The 15,737-nt window shown below is 40.9% G+C and overlaps 1 protein-coding gene across 1 annotated transcript in view; it reads right to left on the bottom strand.

Annotated features, from left to right (window-relative positions):
* Positions 1-2,853: 2,853 nt before the first annotated feature.
* LOC134574843 (gastrula zinc finger protein XlCGF48.2-like) overlaps positions 2,854-15,737 on the bottom strand; it is a 39,991-nt gene continuing 27,107 nt past the window's right edge. Inside the window, exons 3-6 of the mRNA XM_063433901.1 lie at positions 6,618-6,744; positions 6,053-6,241; positions 5,889-5,964; positions 2,854-4,485 (exon numbers count right to left, since the gene is read on the bottom strand). Of these exons, the coding sequence (XP_063289971.1) occupies positions 3,275-4,485; positions 5,889-5,964; positions 6,053-6,241; positions 6,618-6,744 (1,603 nt within the window). The 3' untranslated portion in view covers positions 2,854-3,274. The remainder of the gene's footprint in view (positions 4,486-5,888; positions 5,965-6,052; positions 6,242-6,617; positions 6,745-15,737) is intronic.

The raw sequence follows: 15,737 nt of genomic DNA, 5'->3' as shown, positions 1-15,737 counted from the left end.
GAGGACGTATGGATCTAACGATAAATATATTTGTCCCAGTAGTAAAAATAAATATGTGAGTCCTAGATGCCCAAATAAAGCCTATAACTTTTGCCCATATTGGTCTTGTGTGGGGTGGGCGACTTGGGGACAGACAGTAGATAAAGACATGATAGTAACTAAGTTGCCGACTAGCCCTTATTGTAAGTCTATGGAATGCAACCCAGTCCATATACTTATTAATAACCCCGACAAGTTCTTAGATAAGTATGGCAATTTATTTGGGTTTCAGATATACGGGACGGGTTTAGATCCTGGGACATTATTGTTTATAGGAATAGAGACTGATACGGTATCCTCCCAGACTCATCAAGTATACCATTCCTTTTATGAAGAGATGAGTATAGATAATAAGATCCCCCATAACGCCAAAAACCTGTTCATAGATTTAGCCGAGAGTATTGCCGGTAGTCTTAATGTTACCAACTGCTATGTGTGTGGAGGTACTAACATGGGAGACCAATGGCCTTGGGAAGCAAAGGAGGTAATGTCCGGTTCTGAGGCAGTTGACCAACTAATATCTACACAAGCCGATTATCATTTGAGTGTTAGAGGTAAATCTGAGTGGAGATTAAAGACCTCCATCATAGGTTATGTTTGCATAGCAAGGAAAGGAATAATGTATAATACTTCTGTAGGAGAATTAACTTGTCTAGGGCAAAAAGCTTATGATGATGATACTAAAAATACAACTTGGTGGTCGGCTTCAAATGTCTCAGAACCATCTAACCCGTTTGCTAGATATGCCAGTTTAAAGGATGTGTGGTTTGATCTATCTATCACATCTACCTGGAGAGCCCCAGCAAATTTGTACTGGATCTGTGGTAAGAAAGCCTATTCGGAGCTGCCACAGGACTGGGAAGGGGCATGTGTGTTGGGTATGCTCAAACCATCCTTCTTCTTGTTACCGATTGAAACAGGTGAGACTTTAGGTGTTAAAGTGTATGATGTGAATCATAGGAAGAAAAGGGGACCCTTAGAGATAGGTACCTGGGAAGATAATGAATGGCCTCCCCAGCGTATCATAGATTATTATGGGCCAGCCACGTGGGCAGAAGATGGTACCTTTGGTTATAGAACCCCTATTTATATGCTCAACCGCATTATAAGGTTACAGGCGGTGGTTGAGATTATCACTAATGAAACATCACAAGCGCTCAATCTCCTAGTGAAACATAATACCAGGATGAGGACAGCAGTATACCAGAATAGATTAGCCTTGGATTACCTTTTGGCAGTAGAGGGAGGTGTATGTGGGAAGTTTAACCTAAGCAATTGCTGTCTTCAAATAGATGACGAAGGGCAAGCAATAGCTGAGCTTACTAGCCATATGGTTAAACTAGCGCATGTGCCTACTCAGGTATGGAAAGGGTATAATCCAAGTAGTTGGTTTGGTAGCTGGTATGAGTGGTTTGGAGGGCTTAAGGCAGTGGTAGGTGGAGTCCTACTGATTTTACTGTTGTGTCTACTCCTACCGTGTCTTATACCCTTAGTAGTTAGGTCTGTGCAAAGCCTGATAGCAAATGTAGCAGAGAGGAAGGCTGCTGCACAGATAATGGCGATATATAAGTATAGGGCTCTAGATCAGGGAGAACCAATGCAGGAAGATGAATGTTGAAGATTCACATCATAAGATAAGTCTGGTCTGGTTCAAGGTAACTTGCGGTGTAAGCAAAACTAAGGTTATGTGATGCCTCAAGTAATTGTAAAATATCAAGAGGCATCAAAGGGGGGAATGTGGTGGAATCTCGGTAAAAATAAATTTAGTAGGCCGAGATTACCACGTGGCATGTGTACGTGCATATGCTGACGTATCGATCAGTTGGTTGCACGAGGCAAGATACGATCAGTAGTGTACGGAGCATGTGCAAGAATACAGGATATAGTATTCCCCTCCTCCATTGTGCTGGACAAGCCATGCGGTCAAACAGGAAGTTAATTCTTATTTGTGTTGATTGGTTAAGAGAATGTGCGGGTGGAGCTTAATATGGGAGGAGTTATGTGCCTATATAAGGAGCCTGCACTATTGTCCGGGGCTCAGAATTTGCTGTATTTTGGTGACGCTAGTCCCTCTGAGTCCCGATCGGTGATCCAATAAAGAATCTCTTCCTTCCTGAAGAAACCTGTGTCCATCTCTCTGTGCTTGGCTTCCGTCAGTTTCTCCGGTATCACTTAAGGGGTTAAATTGACACTTCTTCAGATCCTGACAGACCTTCCTTACGTCACCTGGGTTAGATATGGATCAGTAAAATACAGCCATGGAAGTAGATATTAAGAATTTTGTAACATTTTGAATGAACTCTCTAAGGTTAAAAATAAATATATATACAGGGTGGCCAAAATGTTGGTATACAATATATGGAACTTTGCATTATAAGTTCTAAATTATTTATAAGCTCACCACTATTCTTTCCAACCGCCACACTGATATTTAAATGCCTAAAATTTAACGGACACTTTGTTGTGTGTCAGTGTGTATGTGTACCCATATAATCTGTTGTGATGACTTTCATTGATTGAACTGTATACCTACGTTTGGGCCACCCCTTATATAATCTCAGCTGTAATCCCACACAGACTCTGCAAGAAAGCTGCTCTCCCTCTTCTGATATCATTCGGACGTTTGTTTTTGGTCCAATCCAATTTTCTCAAAAGTACTAGGGATCTATGGTGCATGCATGTCAATCGCTACTCCTGCCAATCAATCAGATGTGTCACATAGAGTTACGAGGAATCCAGTGCTTCTCTAGGAGAACCATTAACAGTATTTGTTATGCTGTATGTGACCTTTGAAAATCAAATTCTTTATGAAGTGCATCTAGTGTCGATCAGTCTTTAGAGGTGTGTTATAAGGGCATTATTGTCATTTTTTTTGCCAAGGCAACACTTTATATCGCTGACTTTTGGGACTGGGTTTATACATTACAACATCTTTATTTAGATGAAGTGGTTTTGGTGCGGAGAAAGTCCCTTTAAGAAAGAAAAGAATGAATAAGGAACCTTCTGTTTTATTTGTCCATTAAATTAGACCATGAGGCATTTAAATGTTTACAATGCTCTAAAATGTAAGAAATACTTTGAAGGTTCGGTTTTCAGAAACCGCATGTAGACTTTTAAGAGTCTATTTAAGTTTATAGCAAGGAAGGCTTTGGAAAGTTAGGAAAGGAAGGCTTCGGCCTAGGAGAAATGTGAGTCCTTTGGTGTTAAGAGGTTACTTGGAACCAACGTCTTTTTCTCAGTTAGAAAAAGAAAATGATTTTTGCCCTATGTGAATCCTCTGATGTACATTAAGATAAGACTTCTGACTAAAACATTTCCCACATTCAGGGCAAGAACATTTCTTCTGTCCTGTGTGAGTCCTGGCATGTGTATTCAGAGCTGACTTCTGACTAAAGCATTTGCCACATTCAGAACAGGAAAATGGTTTCTCTCCTGTGTGAGTCCTCTGATGTGTATTAAGATATATCTTTCGGCTAAAGCACCTTCCACAATCAGAACAACAAAATGGTTTCTCTCCTGTGTGAATTCTCTGATGAGCAATAAGATTTGCTTCCTGGTTAAAACCTTTTCCACATTCAGGGCAACTGTATGGTTTTTCTCCTGTATGGATCTTCTGATGAGTAACAAGATGGGATTTCCGGCTAAAACATTTTCCACATACAGGGCAAGTGTATGGTTTCTCTTCTGTATGAACTCTCTGATGAATTACAAGCATTGATTTATATGGAAATGTTTTTCCACAATCAAAACAATTTAGTTTCTTCTGTTTGTGAACCTTTTCTTTACATGAAGCCAAATTATGTTTTACATTACATGATGTAAGATGTGGGTTGGTTTGATATGTAGGTGGATACATATCAATGTCTTTGAGGATCCCACCCTTCTGGGACACTAATCCCTCCTTGCTTTCAGAAGATGCACATTCTGTCTGTAAATGGTCAGTGGATAAATAGAAGTCAATATCTGTAAGATTACTCACGCCATGTAAGGCTGGTTCCTCCTTTATTTGACTAGATGAATATTCTGTTTGTATTTGTTCTGTAGGTAAATAATGGTCTATATGGATGGGGTTCCCCTGTTCACATGCAACTGACCCCTTCTCAATACAAGTAAATGTATATTCTACCTGTGGATGTTCTGTGAATCTCGAAATCTCAGGGTCTGTGACATTTTCTCGTGAGGCTGGTTCCTCCTTTACATAGAAAGATCTGTATCCTGTCTGTGTATGTTCTGTAGGTGTGTAATAGTTTGTTAATGTTCCTTCTGCACACATTACTGATTTATCTTTACAAGTTTTGGAGTTTATCTGTGTCTTCATTGGCTTATTTATATTCAGATATGTCTTGATGTGATTGGCCTTATTGTCTCGTTCAGATTTCTTTCCAAAATTTACTGTTGGAATAGGTTTGTGATTTGCACCTGGTACATCTCTGCTCACTGACCCATCTGTTGAAAAGAAATATGGCTTCAATAGCTGTAATCTAAAAGGCACAAGCTGTCAATCAGTTATTGCAATCTATTATATGAAATTGCATCCCACTTGATAATGAAACCAGTATATTTACCATCATTACCATGAATAGCAAATTAAGGAGATGCACTCACAGACTCACATACAAGTCTATAAATCACATTTATTATACTTGATTAAAGAAAAAACAATCCACTAAAAAGGTAAAAAGGGACAGTTCTGATATAAACCACAGCAAATACAAACAATATAAACCCATAAACCACACAATAAACATCTTCTGCCTTTCTCAAGGGTGACTCATTATATGGAAGCCTCAGTTCCCCACATAGGCGTGCGCAGCCTATTGTATAAGGGTGTGCACCCTAAAGCACAAACACACACGCCGCGTATATACACACACACACACATATATATATATATATATACACACATACACACACACACACACACACACACACACACACACACACACACACACACACACACACACACACACACACACCCTCCCCGCTGGGTGTGTGTGCGGGCGCTGTATGTGTGTGCAAGGGTGCTGTATGTGTATGTGATGTTGTGTGTGTGTGAGGGTGCTGTTAGTGTGAGTGCTGTGTGTGTAAGGGTGCTGTTAATGTGTGTTTGTGAGGGTGATGTATGTTTGTGTGTAATGTGTGGGTGTGTGGTGGCAGTTTAGTTAATATCCCCCCTCCCTTCTTACCTTTTGTAGGGAGGGGGGACCGTGCTGCCATCCATCCCTGGTGGTCCAGTGGTGAGTGAACTCTAGCCCCGCATTCTGCGGGGCTAGTTCACTCTCGCGAGATCTGAGCACAGACACAGTTAAGTGACAGAAGGGGTTATTAACCCCTTCTGCACCACAGGGGTGAGCCTTGACAGAATGGGAATCTTTAGTGCCAGGAAAATGAGTTTGTTTTCCTGGCACTATAGTTTCCCTTTAAAAATACACATCCATTAGGTGTCTACTCGACGTGCGTTTCGGCACTAAATTGCGCCTTTTTCAGTTTTTTACTTTAGAATCCCCCATTGGGCATAGCATAAAATTACCTGGAACACATCTGCCTTCGCAGATTTCCAAGCTCTGTCTGATGTCCCTGCTTCCCTCTCCATGGTTAAATCAAATGTTTCTAATGGAGAAGCATTTGATTGGACCATTTTATATACACACACACACACTTTTTGGAGTAACCTTTTAATTTTATCCTCAAGAGAAATGGTCTTTTATGCTCATTACTTGTAATCTGACATTGCACCATTCGTCTGTCAGTGCTTAGCTGGACCTAGTTATTTGTCATCTTATTACTTATGATGAAAATATTTAGTATGCAATCAAAACATATATATATATGACTGAACTTCATCTTACCTAGAGAGATGAACAGTTGGTGTGTCTCCATCACCACATCTTTCTTTGGATTACTCTGTTCCAAATCATTCCACTCCTGTGTGGAGAAATAGAAGATCACTGTAAATATATGATCCAGACATTCCTTGTTTATCTGAATATTATCTCATTCCCAGCATCTTCACCTCGATTGTCAGGAGATGAATGATCTTGTCAATCAGTTCCAGTATTTTCTTGCCTTTATTTCCGTCTTGTATTATTGAGTAAGGTGAAACCACCATACTAAGGCCTTGGGTCTTGTATGATCCTTCTGACACTCGGGCATTGCTGCTGTGCGTGCTATAAGAACCAGGTTTCTTTATAATGACATAATCCTATATAACAGGAAGAACAAATACTGATCCAGTAAAATGTCATTTCATCCAATGTACTAAAACGTTAAAAAGTGCATAAACTGTCCATTCGTGTTTAAAGGAGTAAAAAAAAAATTACATTTAATTAAAATGGTGAAAAGGGGAGATCTTTAACGTCTTTCTCCTGGAGACAAGAGAACGTTCAGGAGCTTATGTTGTGCTTTAGAGGGCATTAGTAGAGGAGCTTTTAATTGATTGCTTTTGGTCGTCCTATGTGTAGATATAGAGTGACATTTCTGTTAGCAGTGCCAACTGGCCATGTGGTAAAATTGGTTGGAAGTGGTAGTTACAAGTGATTCGTTTGAGTTGTGTGGCAACACTGCACCACTCCCCTCACCTCTCCAGTCAGCAGGTAGATGATCTCCAGGGTGAGATCCAGAATCGTCTCAGTCATCTGATTCCTGTCCTTGTTCATCATCACAGAATAACAGTCCATATGGAAGGGAATGACCTTCAATGGACCTCTGCAGTTTTATATATAAATATACATTCTGATTATTAACAATAACTTCAGGGAAAAAGAAGAATGCATCATAACACAATATATTACTATAACATAACATATCTAAGACCGTGCCTTTCATTTAACAGGATTAATATATGTAAGCCTTTTTTCTGCACCCAAAACAGAGTATAGTGTGTAAGGAAGTGTCCGTATTTCTTTATATTTTGGATTTGTATGTCTATAGTGCTCAACATTTCATATTCTGTACTATTATCCAAGATTGTCGTAAACGTGCACACAGATTTTTGTTTCAAGGTGGGTCCATATAATCTTCTCCAGTTGGGTGTTTGGGGACAATTTATTTTACAGTATTGGGCCAAAAGGGTGGACTATGAAGCAAACACAAATATATATATATATATATATATAAACCTTACCAGTACGAATTACACAATCATAGCCAGTCACGCCCACAGTGACGCAATCACTCACATTCAGTGACACAATCACATTCAGCAATATACAAGAACACAATCACTTACATTCAGTCATACACACAGTGACACAATCACTTACATTCAGTCATACACACAGTGACACACTCGCATTCAGTCATACACACAGTGACACACTCGCATTCAGTCACACACAGTGACACACTCGCATTCAGTCACACACAGTGACACACTCACATTCAGTCACACACAGTGACACAATCACTTACATTCAGTCATACACACAGTGACACAATCACTTACATTCAGTCATACACACAGTGACACAATCAATCGCATTCAGTCACACACAGTGACACAATCGCTCACATGTAGTCATACAGTAAGAATATGGACAAAAAGCAATCACCAGCGTGCTCGACTTGTACAGATAAATGGCACAGAGTACTGCAGACTGATCCAAGAACCTTGTGTCCGTGCTGCAATTCAGAGTAAAGCAAATAAGAATCTGTGGATGCTCCAAGGCTATATAAAACATCAGCTTTTTTAAATTCTAATTCTAAACAAAAAAATATATAAATGCAAACCACTCCACATTCACTCACACACAGAGTGACCAATCCCATTCAGTCACACACACAGACCCTTGCTTGCATTCAGTCACACACAGAGACCCGCGCTTGCATTCGCTCACACACAGAGACCCTCGCTTGCATTCGCTCACACACAGAGACCCTCACTCACATTCAGTGACACACACTCACGCACAGTGACCCTCACTCACATTCAATCAGTCACACACAGACACACAGAGACTCTCACTCACATTCATTCAGTCACACACACTCACGCACAGTGACCCTCACTCACATTCAGTCACACACACTCACGCACAGTGACCCTCACATTTAGTCATACACACAGTGACATACTCACTCACTTTCTGGCACACACAGTGGCACATGCTCACACACTCATGAGATAATATAGCAAACTGCAGCCATTATATTAACTATTAAAGGTTGTATAAAAACTATTTCTAGAGTGTAAATATTGCATTTTTAAACAAATATCCTACTTTAATTTTTTATAACTTTTTACAGTTCCTCTTTTTATATGTCCCCTCTTTATAACCCTCTTGTTTCTGCAAAAAATGTTTTTTTTCCCCTTTTTTATGTGGTAAGCCCCCTCCCTCCTTTTGGGGCACCATTAAAATTAGTTAATATCACTTTATAATTAACCACTAGATGGGAATAGTGCAATAGTTTGTATACAAACTCCTGTCCGCTTTCACATTTAGAGTTACATAGTTACATAGCTACATAGCTGAAAAGAGACTTGCGTCCATCAAGTTCAGCCTTCCTCACATATGTTTTTTGCTGTTGATCCAAAAGAAGGCAAAAAAAACCCCAGTTTGAAGCACTTCCAATTTTACAACAAGCTAGGAAAAAAAATCCTTCTTGACCCCAGAATGGCAGTCAGATTTATCCTTGGATCAAGCAGTTATTACCCTACATTGAAAGATTATATCCTTGAATATTCTGTTTTTGCAAGTATGCATCTAGTAGCTGTTTGAACATCTGTATGGACTCTGATAAAACCACTTCTTCAGGCAGAGAATTCCACATCCTGATTGTTCTTACAGTAAAAAAACCTTTCCTTTGCCTTAGACGAAATCTTCTTTCTTCCTGTCTAAACGCATGACCTCGTGTCCTATGTAAAGTCCGGTTTGTGAATAGATTTCCACACAATGGTTTGTATTGGCCTCGAATATATTTGTATAATGTTATCATATCCCCTCTCAGGCGACGTTTTTCTAAACTAAATAGGTTTAAATTTGTTAACCTTTCTTCATAGCTGATATGTTCCATTCCTTTTATTAATTTTGTAGCCCGCCTCTGCACTTTTTCTAGTGCCATAATATCCTTCTTTAGAACAGGTGCCCAAAATTGCACAGCATATTCAATGTGTGGTCTTACCAGTGATTTATAAAGAGGCAAAATGATATTCTCGTCCCGAGAATGAATGCCCTAAATAAATTGTACTATCCATTTTTAATATCATTATTTTTTTATTAGTTTCATTTTTTATTAGTTTCATTTTTATACTATTTAACTTTATTATATATGTATTTCTTTCATTTTTTTCATATTCTTATTTTTATATATTTATTTTTTAATTTTTATCTTTTTATTTTACTTTTTATTCTCTTTTCCTTATTTTCATTTAATTTTATTAGTGCCAATCAGAGATACCTAGTCCCCCACCCTACTTTGTTTTTTACCCCTCCTTTTTTCATGAGTGTGTGTGTGTGTTTACATTGACTGGAAGCATGCCATGTAAAGAATATTGAAACGGAACATCAAGCTCCAGCTACTTCCGGGTTTCGGCCGTGGAACGCATGACGTCATTGGACGGCGTGCGAAATGACGTCACATTGCTCGGACGAAACCAGAAGAACACCTGTAAGAGATTATTAGACATTTAGGGAAGTATAAAGGACTGAGGAGGGAAGGGGGAATCATTATTTATTTAGGATTGTTATTGAACACTACCAAAGTCCCTGAGGAAGTCCTATACATGGACGAAACGCGTTGGACCCCAGTGGTGATTCAGAGCTACTTCATCTACTGCTTTTAACTTCTGTGTAAGTGAATAAGTTGTGTTTTTATTACATAATTGATTGTGCACTACAATTTTCTTTTTTCTTTTGAGTATATGTACCCCAGCCAACCCATGGTGATCTGAATACAATGTGAAGACTGAACCCTTGGAGAGGATTTATATCAAAGGCATTAAAACTTCAGTGAATGTCTGAGTGGCCATTTGGGAATACAACATTTGTGGTTTATTATCTACACAGTTATACAACGATGAGCAAACGGTTTGACTACTCACATTTAAAGAGTTGCCAGGGCACTGCTGGCACCATAACCACTATAGTGTGATAACACTTGGAATTTTACTTTAAATCATTTTGAGAAATCTGTCACTCCTTAATATTAGCACACTTTTATCAACAGAAAGATTCCAAAAATTACACGAAGCCAGTACCATACTACTGAGCCCATGGGAATACGGCGTCCATGGCTGGACATTGCTACCCTAAACTCTCAGGCTGTGCCATCTATAAAAAGGCATATTGTAAAATAGCAAGTCACGAACATGGAGATCTAAAAAGCTGATCATTCTTGCTGTGCTTTGTTTATTCTGAATCGAATTCTGGAAGAGTTGGGAAAATCCAACCTCTTTGGGATGCAACTTATTTTGAAATCAGGCAGAAATAGAACATACAATCAGTTTTACCCCTTGCTTGATTTGCGTCTTGGAGATAGAGATTTGGGTTGTGGGGATAAACATGGGGTAAGATTATCTAGTGACCATACTTGGGGTAATGAGAGTTCATTGTGCAAGGGCCTATCCTATGTTTAGTGTTTTATGATGTCATAGTCCTGCTCTCACTGTATGTAATAGAGCACATTATAGAATGGATCAGTCAGCTCTGCCAATACAAGCAGATCTCATCCTTCCTACAACAAGCTCAGAGATACCTGAACACACACCATCCAACATTGGAAATGGACAAAGAGTGAGACATGGCCAAGGACGGGGGCTGTGTTGAGAAATTACTTCCGAATAACAATTTATACAACTACAATTTAATTTACAGCAATGTATCTTATTTACACAGACTGATTTCTAAACACATTTATTGTAGTTTAAAGACACATTACTGGGAGTATTATTGCTGTGGGGCTCTGTTATACGCTCAGACACATTACTGGGAGTATTATTGCTGTGGAGCTCTGTTAAACACTCAGACACCCCAACAATATGGAGCTCCTAGAAAAGAGGGACATTAGTATAGATTGTATACTATGGAAAATAGTGACAGAGGGATTCGAGCCCAAAATGGAGACGGTCCCAGGGAGGTATACAAACACAACTAATAGAGCAATGGTTTTTAACCCCTTAAGGACACATGACATGTGTGACATGTCATGATTCCCTTTTATTCCAGAAGTTTGGTCCTTAAGGGGTTAAAGGAACACTCTAACATTAAAAATAATATTAAGCACTCCAAAATAAATGTATTTATATTCAGCACCAAGACTAAGACTATCTCTGCTCTCCAGCCCACACTTCCTGTGGTAAGACCATCATTACTGAAAATCCATGTCCAATCCAGTTTTACTCATAGAGAAGCATCGGGGACATTTGGAACATTCGGCACAATGCTTCAATATGAGAAGCAGTCACTTATAAAAGTGCCAGTTTCTCTTGAAATCAGCCATTTTAAAAAATAAGCCCGAGGACGTTGCACGTAACCTTTAACCCCTTAAGGACACATGACATGTGTGACATGTCATGATTCCCTTTTATTCCAGAAGTTTGGTCCTTAAGGGGTTAAAGTTCTTTAGCAACCTAGATTACTTTAGAGGATTGGAGTACCCCTTTAAATTTGGGCCCTTGTGTCATGTTAGTGGGTCATTGTTAGAAAATACATCTTGGTCCTTTTTAATCCAGAAAATGGTCCAATGTAAATGGGTTTCTGTAGAAGCTCTGCTTTCTCTGGTGTAATGGATCCTTCTCTGGTACTGGGAGACTCCAATGAAGGTGTCCTGCTGAAATATCTTCCATATTAACCCCCAGCATTATTACCTCAAATCCATCACCATACAGCATTCTCCAAATAACCCTAACCAACCACAACACAACAGCCCAGCGGACACCCTGCTTCCCCAATTCTGAGACATGGGATATTACACCACCCTAGTCTGGGTACAGAGACACCATACTATTATTATTATTACGTTATTTATATAGCGCCAACAAATCCGCTTTACAGTGGGTGGACGAACAGACATGTAGTTGTAACCAGACAAGTTGGACACACAGGAACAGAGGGATTGAGGGCTCTGCTCAGTGAGTTTACATGTTAGAGGGAGTGGGGTATAGTGACACAAAAGATAAGGATAGTATTAGACTAGTGACATTGTCAAGAGAGGAATCAGGCGGGAGCTATCTTATTAGTGACACAAGAAAGCCTCAGGGGTCAGCCCACTATACGAATAATTACAATGGGATATCCCATTGCCCAAATGGTGACAAAGGAACATTCCCTTCCCAAACTATAAATGAAGGCCCTCCTATCACCAACAAAAATAAAATACTCAAATAGCAATAAAGGGACACCCCATTACTAAAATTATAGCTGAACACCATTCACTACCCTTATGCTGACCCAGGTATACCCCAATGCTGATCCAGGTATACCCAACTGCCCTAATGCTGACCCAGGTACACACCACCTCTGTAATGCTTACCCAGGAATACTCCGCTGCCCTAATGCTGACCCAGGTAAAGGCGCTGCCTTAATGCTGACCCTGGTACACACCACCTCTGTGACAAACCTAGCCACTTCAGACTATTCTTTTATATATCTAAGGGTTGTCCGAGAAAAGCTGGTTAACTTACGTGATTTTATATGTTCGCTTATAAATGTGATAGAGGGCATTCATATGCTAGTTTCACGAACAGTGACTTTCAACACTGTTCGTGAAACGAACAAAGTACCGAATGGGAGACCACACACAGGAGGTCGTTTGGCTCCCATTAATAGATTGCAACATTGTTAATTGATTCACGGGGTGGCCGCCATTCGGATACCGACCACGCGGCGGCGGCCATCTTGGATTCACTTTTAGCCCAGCGGTGTTCGGTCGTCGAGTGCCTGGAACTAAAATTGGCAACTCGACGGCACGAACACCGCTGGACTTCCAGACCATTCGGGAACACCGGTATTTCGGTACTTTTCTTCAAAATGTGCATTCGTGTGTTTTATTGAGAATTTAGGTTAACTGTATTTTATGTGGCGTTCGGCTGATTGTGCTGGGATCTGAGCGGTAATCTACCGAAGTATGCGCTCAGATCCCAGCTATCTGCCTAAAGGTCATTCGGTACAATAGCCCGAATAATGTGCCAGTTATGTATTTTTAAGTGAAAAGCCCGGTTCTGCTGTACGGAGGAATAATCCACTTAACAGAATATTCTTTTGGAGTATCCCTCTCGTACAGCAGTGCATGGTGGGAGAAATGTCCTGTGTGTTTAGTTCCCCATGTAGTCCCCTACTGTACAACCCCTGTAAAATAATTAAGGCAACCCCTTTGCATGGTGAACCACATAAATACTGGAGCATGTGAATAAAATCGTCAGTTGACTCCCAGAACTGTGTTTCGTCAGGTTACTGGGGGATTTGCCTTCATTTCCAGCGCTTTACTTGGATTACTTTCTTTTACCAGTGGAGATATTGGGATTTAATATTGCAGCTGTAACAAATTGAAGATCCTTACCTGTTTTCGTGTGGATATTGTTATACAGCAGTTCGGGACTTCTAACGTATTCCCTATACGAATATAAACTACCGAACACCGGACCACCCTGCTGTTTAATTAAGTGGTTATTTACCTCCCTGATCGGCACATTCAGCTTCAATCGGAAACGCACAAACGCTTTGTTTCAGTTCCTGGGTGGCAGCCATTTCGGGACTTTTACACGTGTTCGCGGCCATCTTAACTCCCGAACAGCAGTGTTTTGCCGTCGAGTGTCTGCAACTAAAATCGGACACTCGAGTAGGCAAACACCGCTGAGAACTCCATAACACCGGAACTTCGTGCCAAAACTACCGAACCCCTGCCGTTCGGTAGAAAGACTTAATAGCCTATGGGGATGCTAGCGAACGTCGAGTTACGCACGTATGGCAAGCCTTTGTGACTTTAAAGTCCCATATCTCCCGAACCACTGAACCGAATAGGCTGATTTTTTTTATATGTTGGTCCCCCAGAATAGGGCTATCTTGGGGAAAAATGTGTCTCTGTTAATTGGGTTACAAGCTTATCTGAGGGGAGGAGATGTGTGGGATGCACCTTATGTTTTATTGGTTGTTGTGTTAATTATATGGGTTTCTCCCTTGCATGGGCAGAATCACATAAAAGGAGAATCCATGTCATTAAAATTTAGTTCTTCTTGACCCTTCAAAACGTAGCCTCATCTCGTTCATGGAAGGGGATTTACTGCATAACCACCTTGCTCTTTTAACAGCTATGCCTGACTCTTCTCTTGGATCTCGTGGATGGGAATTAGCAACTCCACTACTACACAGTAGCTTGCCGGGAAAAAGGACGTCTCCAACGGCTGATACCCTCTCACTACTAGGGTAGCCGTTACAGCAGCTCCGCTATAACATCCATAATGCTGACCCAGGTATATCCCACTGCCCTAATGCTGACCCAGGTATACCCCACTACCTTAATGCTGACCCAGGTGTACCCCACTACCTTAATGCTGACCCAGGTGTACCCCACTAACTTAATTCTGACCCATCTACACACCACCTCCATAATAATGACCCAGGTATACCCCACTGCCTTAATGCTGACCCAGGTATACTCCAATACCTTAATGGTGTCCCAGGTATACTCCAATACCTTAATGCTAACCCAGGTACACACCACCTCAATAATGCTGACCCAGGTATACTCCACTAACCTAATGCTGACCCAGGTATACCCTAATGCTGACACAGGTATACCTCACTATCCTTTTGCTGACCCAGGTATACCCGAATGCTGATCCAGGTATAACCCACTACACTAATGCTGACCCAGGTATACTCGACTACCTTAATGCTAACTCAGGTACACACCACCTCCCTAATGCTGACCCAGGTATACTCTAATGCAGGGGACCTCAAACTCCGGCCCCTCAGATATTGCTGAACTACAACTCCCATGATTCTCTGGCTATCTATGTAATGCAAACAATCATGGAAGTTGTAGTTCAGCAACATCTGGGGGGGGGGGGCGGAGTTTGAGGACCCCTGCTCTAATGCTTACCCAGGTATACTCCACTACCCTAATGGTGTCCCAGGTATACCCTAATGCTTACCCAGGTATAACCCACTACCCTAAAGCAGACCCAGGTAAAAACTAATACTGACCAGGTATACCACATTGCCCTAATGCTGAATAATAATTCTGAACCAGGTATACCCCACTACACTAAAACAGACCCAGGTATACCCCACTACGCTAAAGCAGACCCAGGTATACCCCACTACCCTAAAGCAGACCCAGGTATACCCTACCTCCCTAATGCAGACCCAGGTATACTCTACCTCCCTAATGCAGACCCAGGTATACTCTACCTCCCTAATGCAGACCCAGGTATACTCTACCTCCCTAATGCAGACCCAGGTATACTCTACCTCCCTAATGCAGACCCAGGTATACTCTACCTCCCTAATGCAGACCCAGGTATACTCTACCTCCCTAATGCAGACCCAGGTATATTCCACCTCCCTAATGCAGAACCAGGTATACCCCACTGCCCTAATGCAGACCCAGGTATACCCCACTACCCTAAAGCAGACCCAGGTATACTCTACCTCCCTAATGCAGACCCAGGTACAAACTAATGCTGACCAGATTAACACAATTGAACAAAAGATGACACAGGAGACACCCACTCCCCTAATAATAGCGACATGCACGCAGCA

The sequence above is a fragment of the Pelobates fuscus genome, chromosome 10, assembly GCF_036172605.1.
Source record: "Pelobates fuscus isolate aPelFus1 chromosome 10, aPelFus1.pri, whole genome shotgun sequence".
NCBI classification, from domain to species: Eukaryota; Metazoa; Chordata; class Amphibia; order Anura; family Pelobatidae; genus Pelobates; species Pelobates fuscus.
This window is presented reverse-complemented; position numbering and strand designations above follow the sequence as displayed.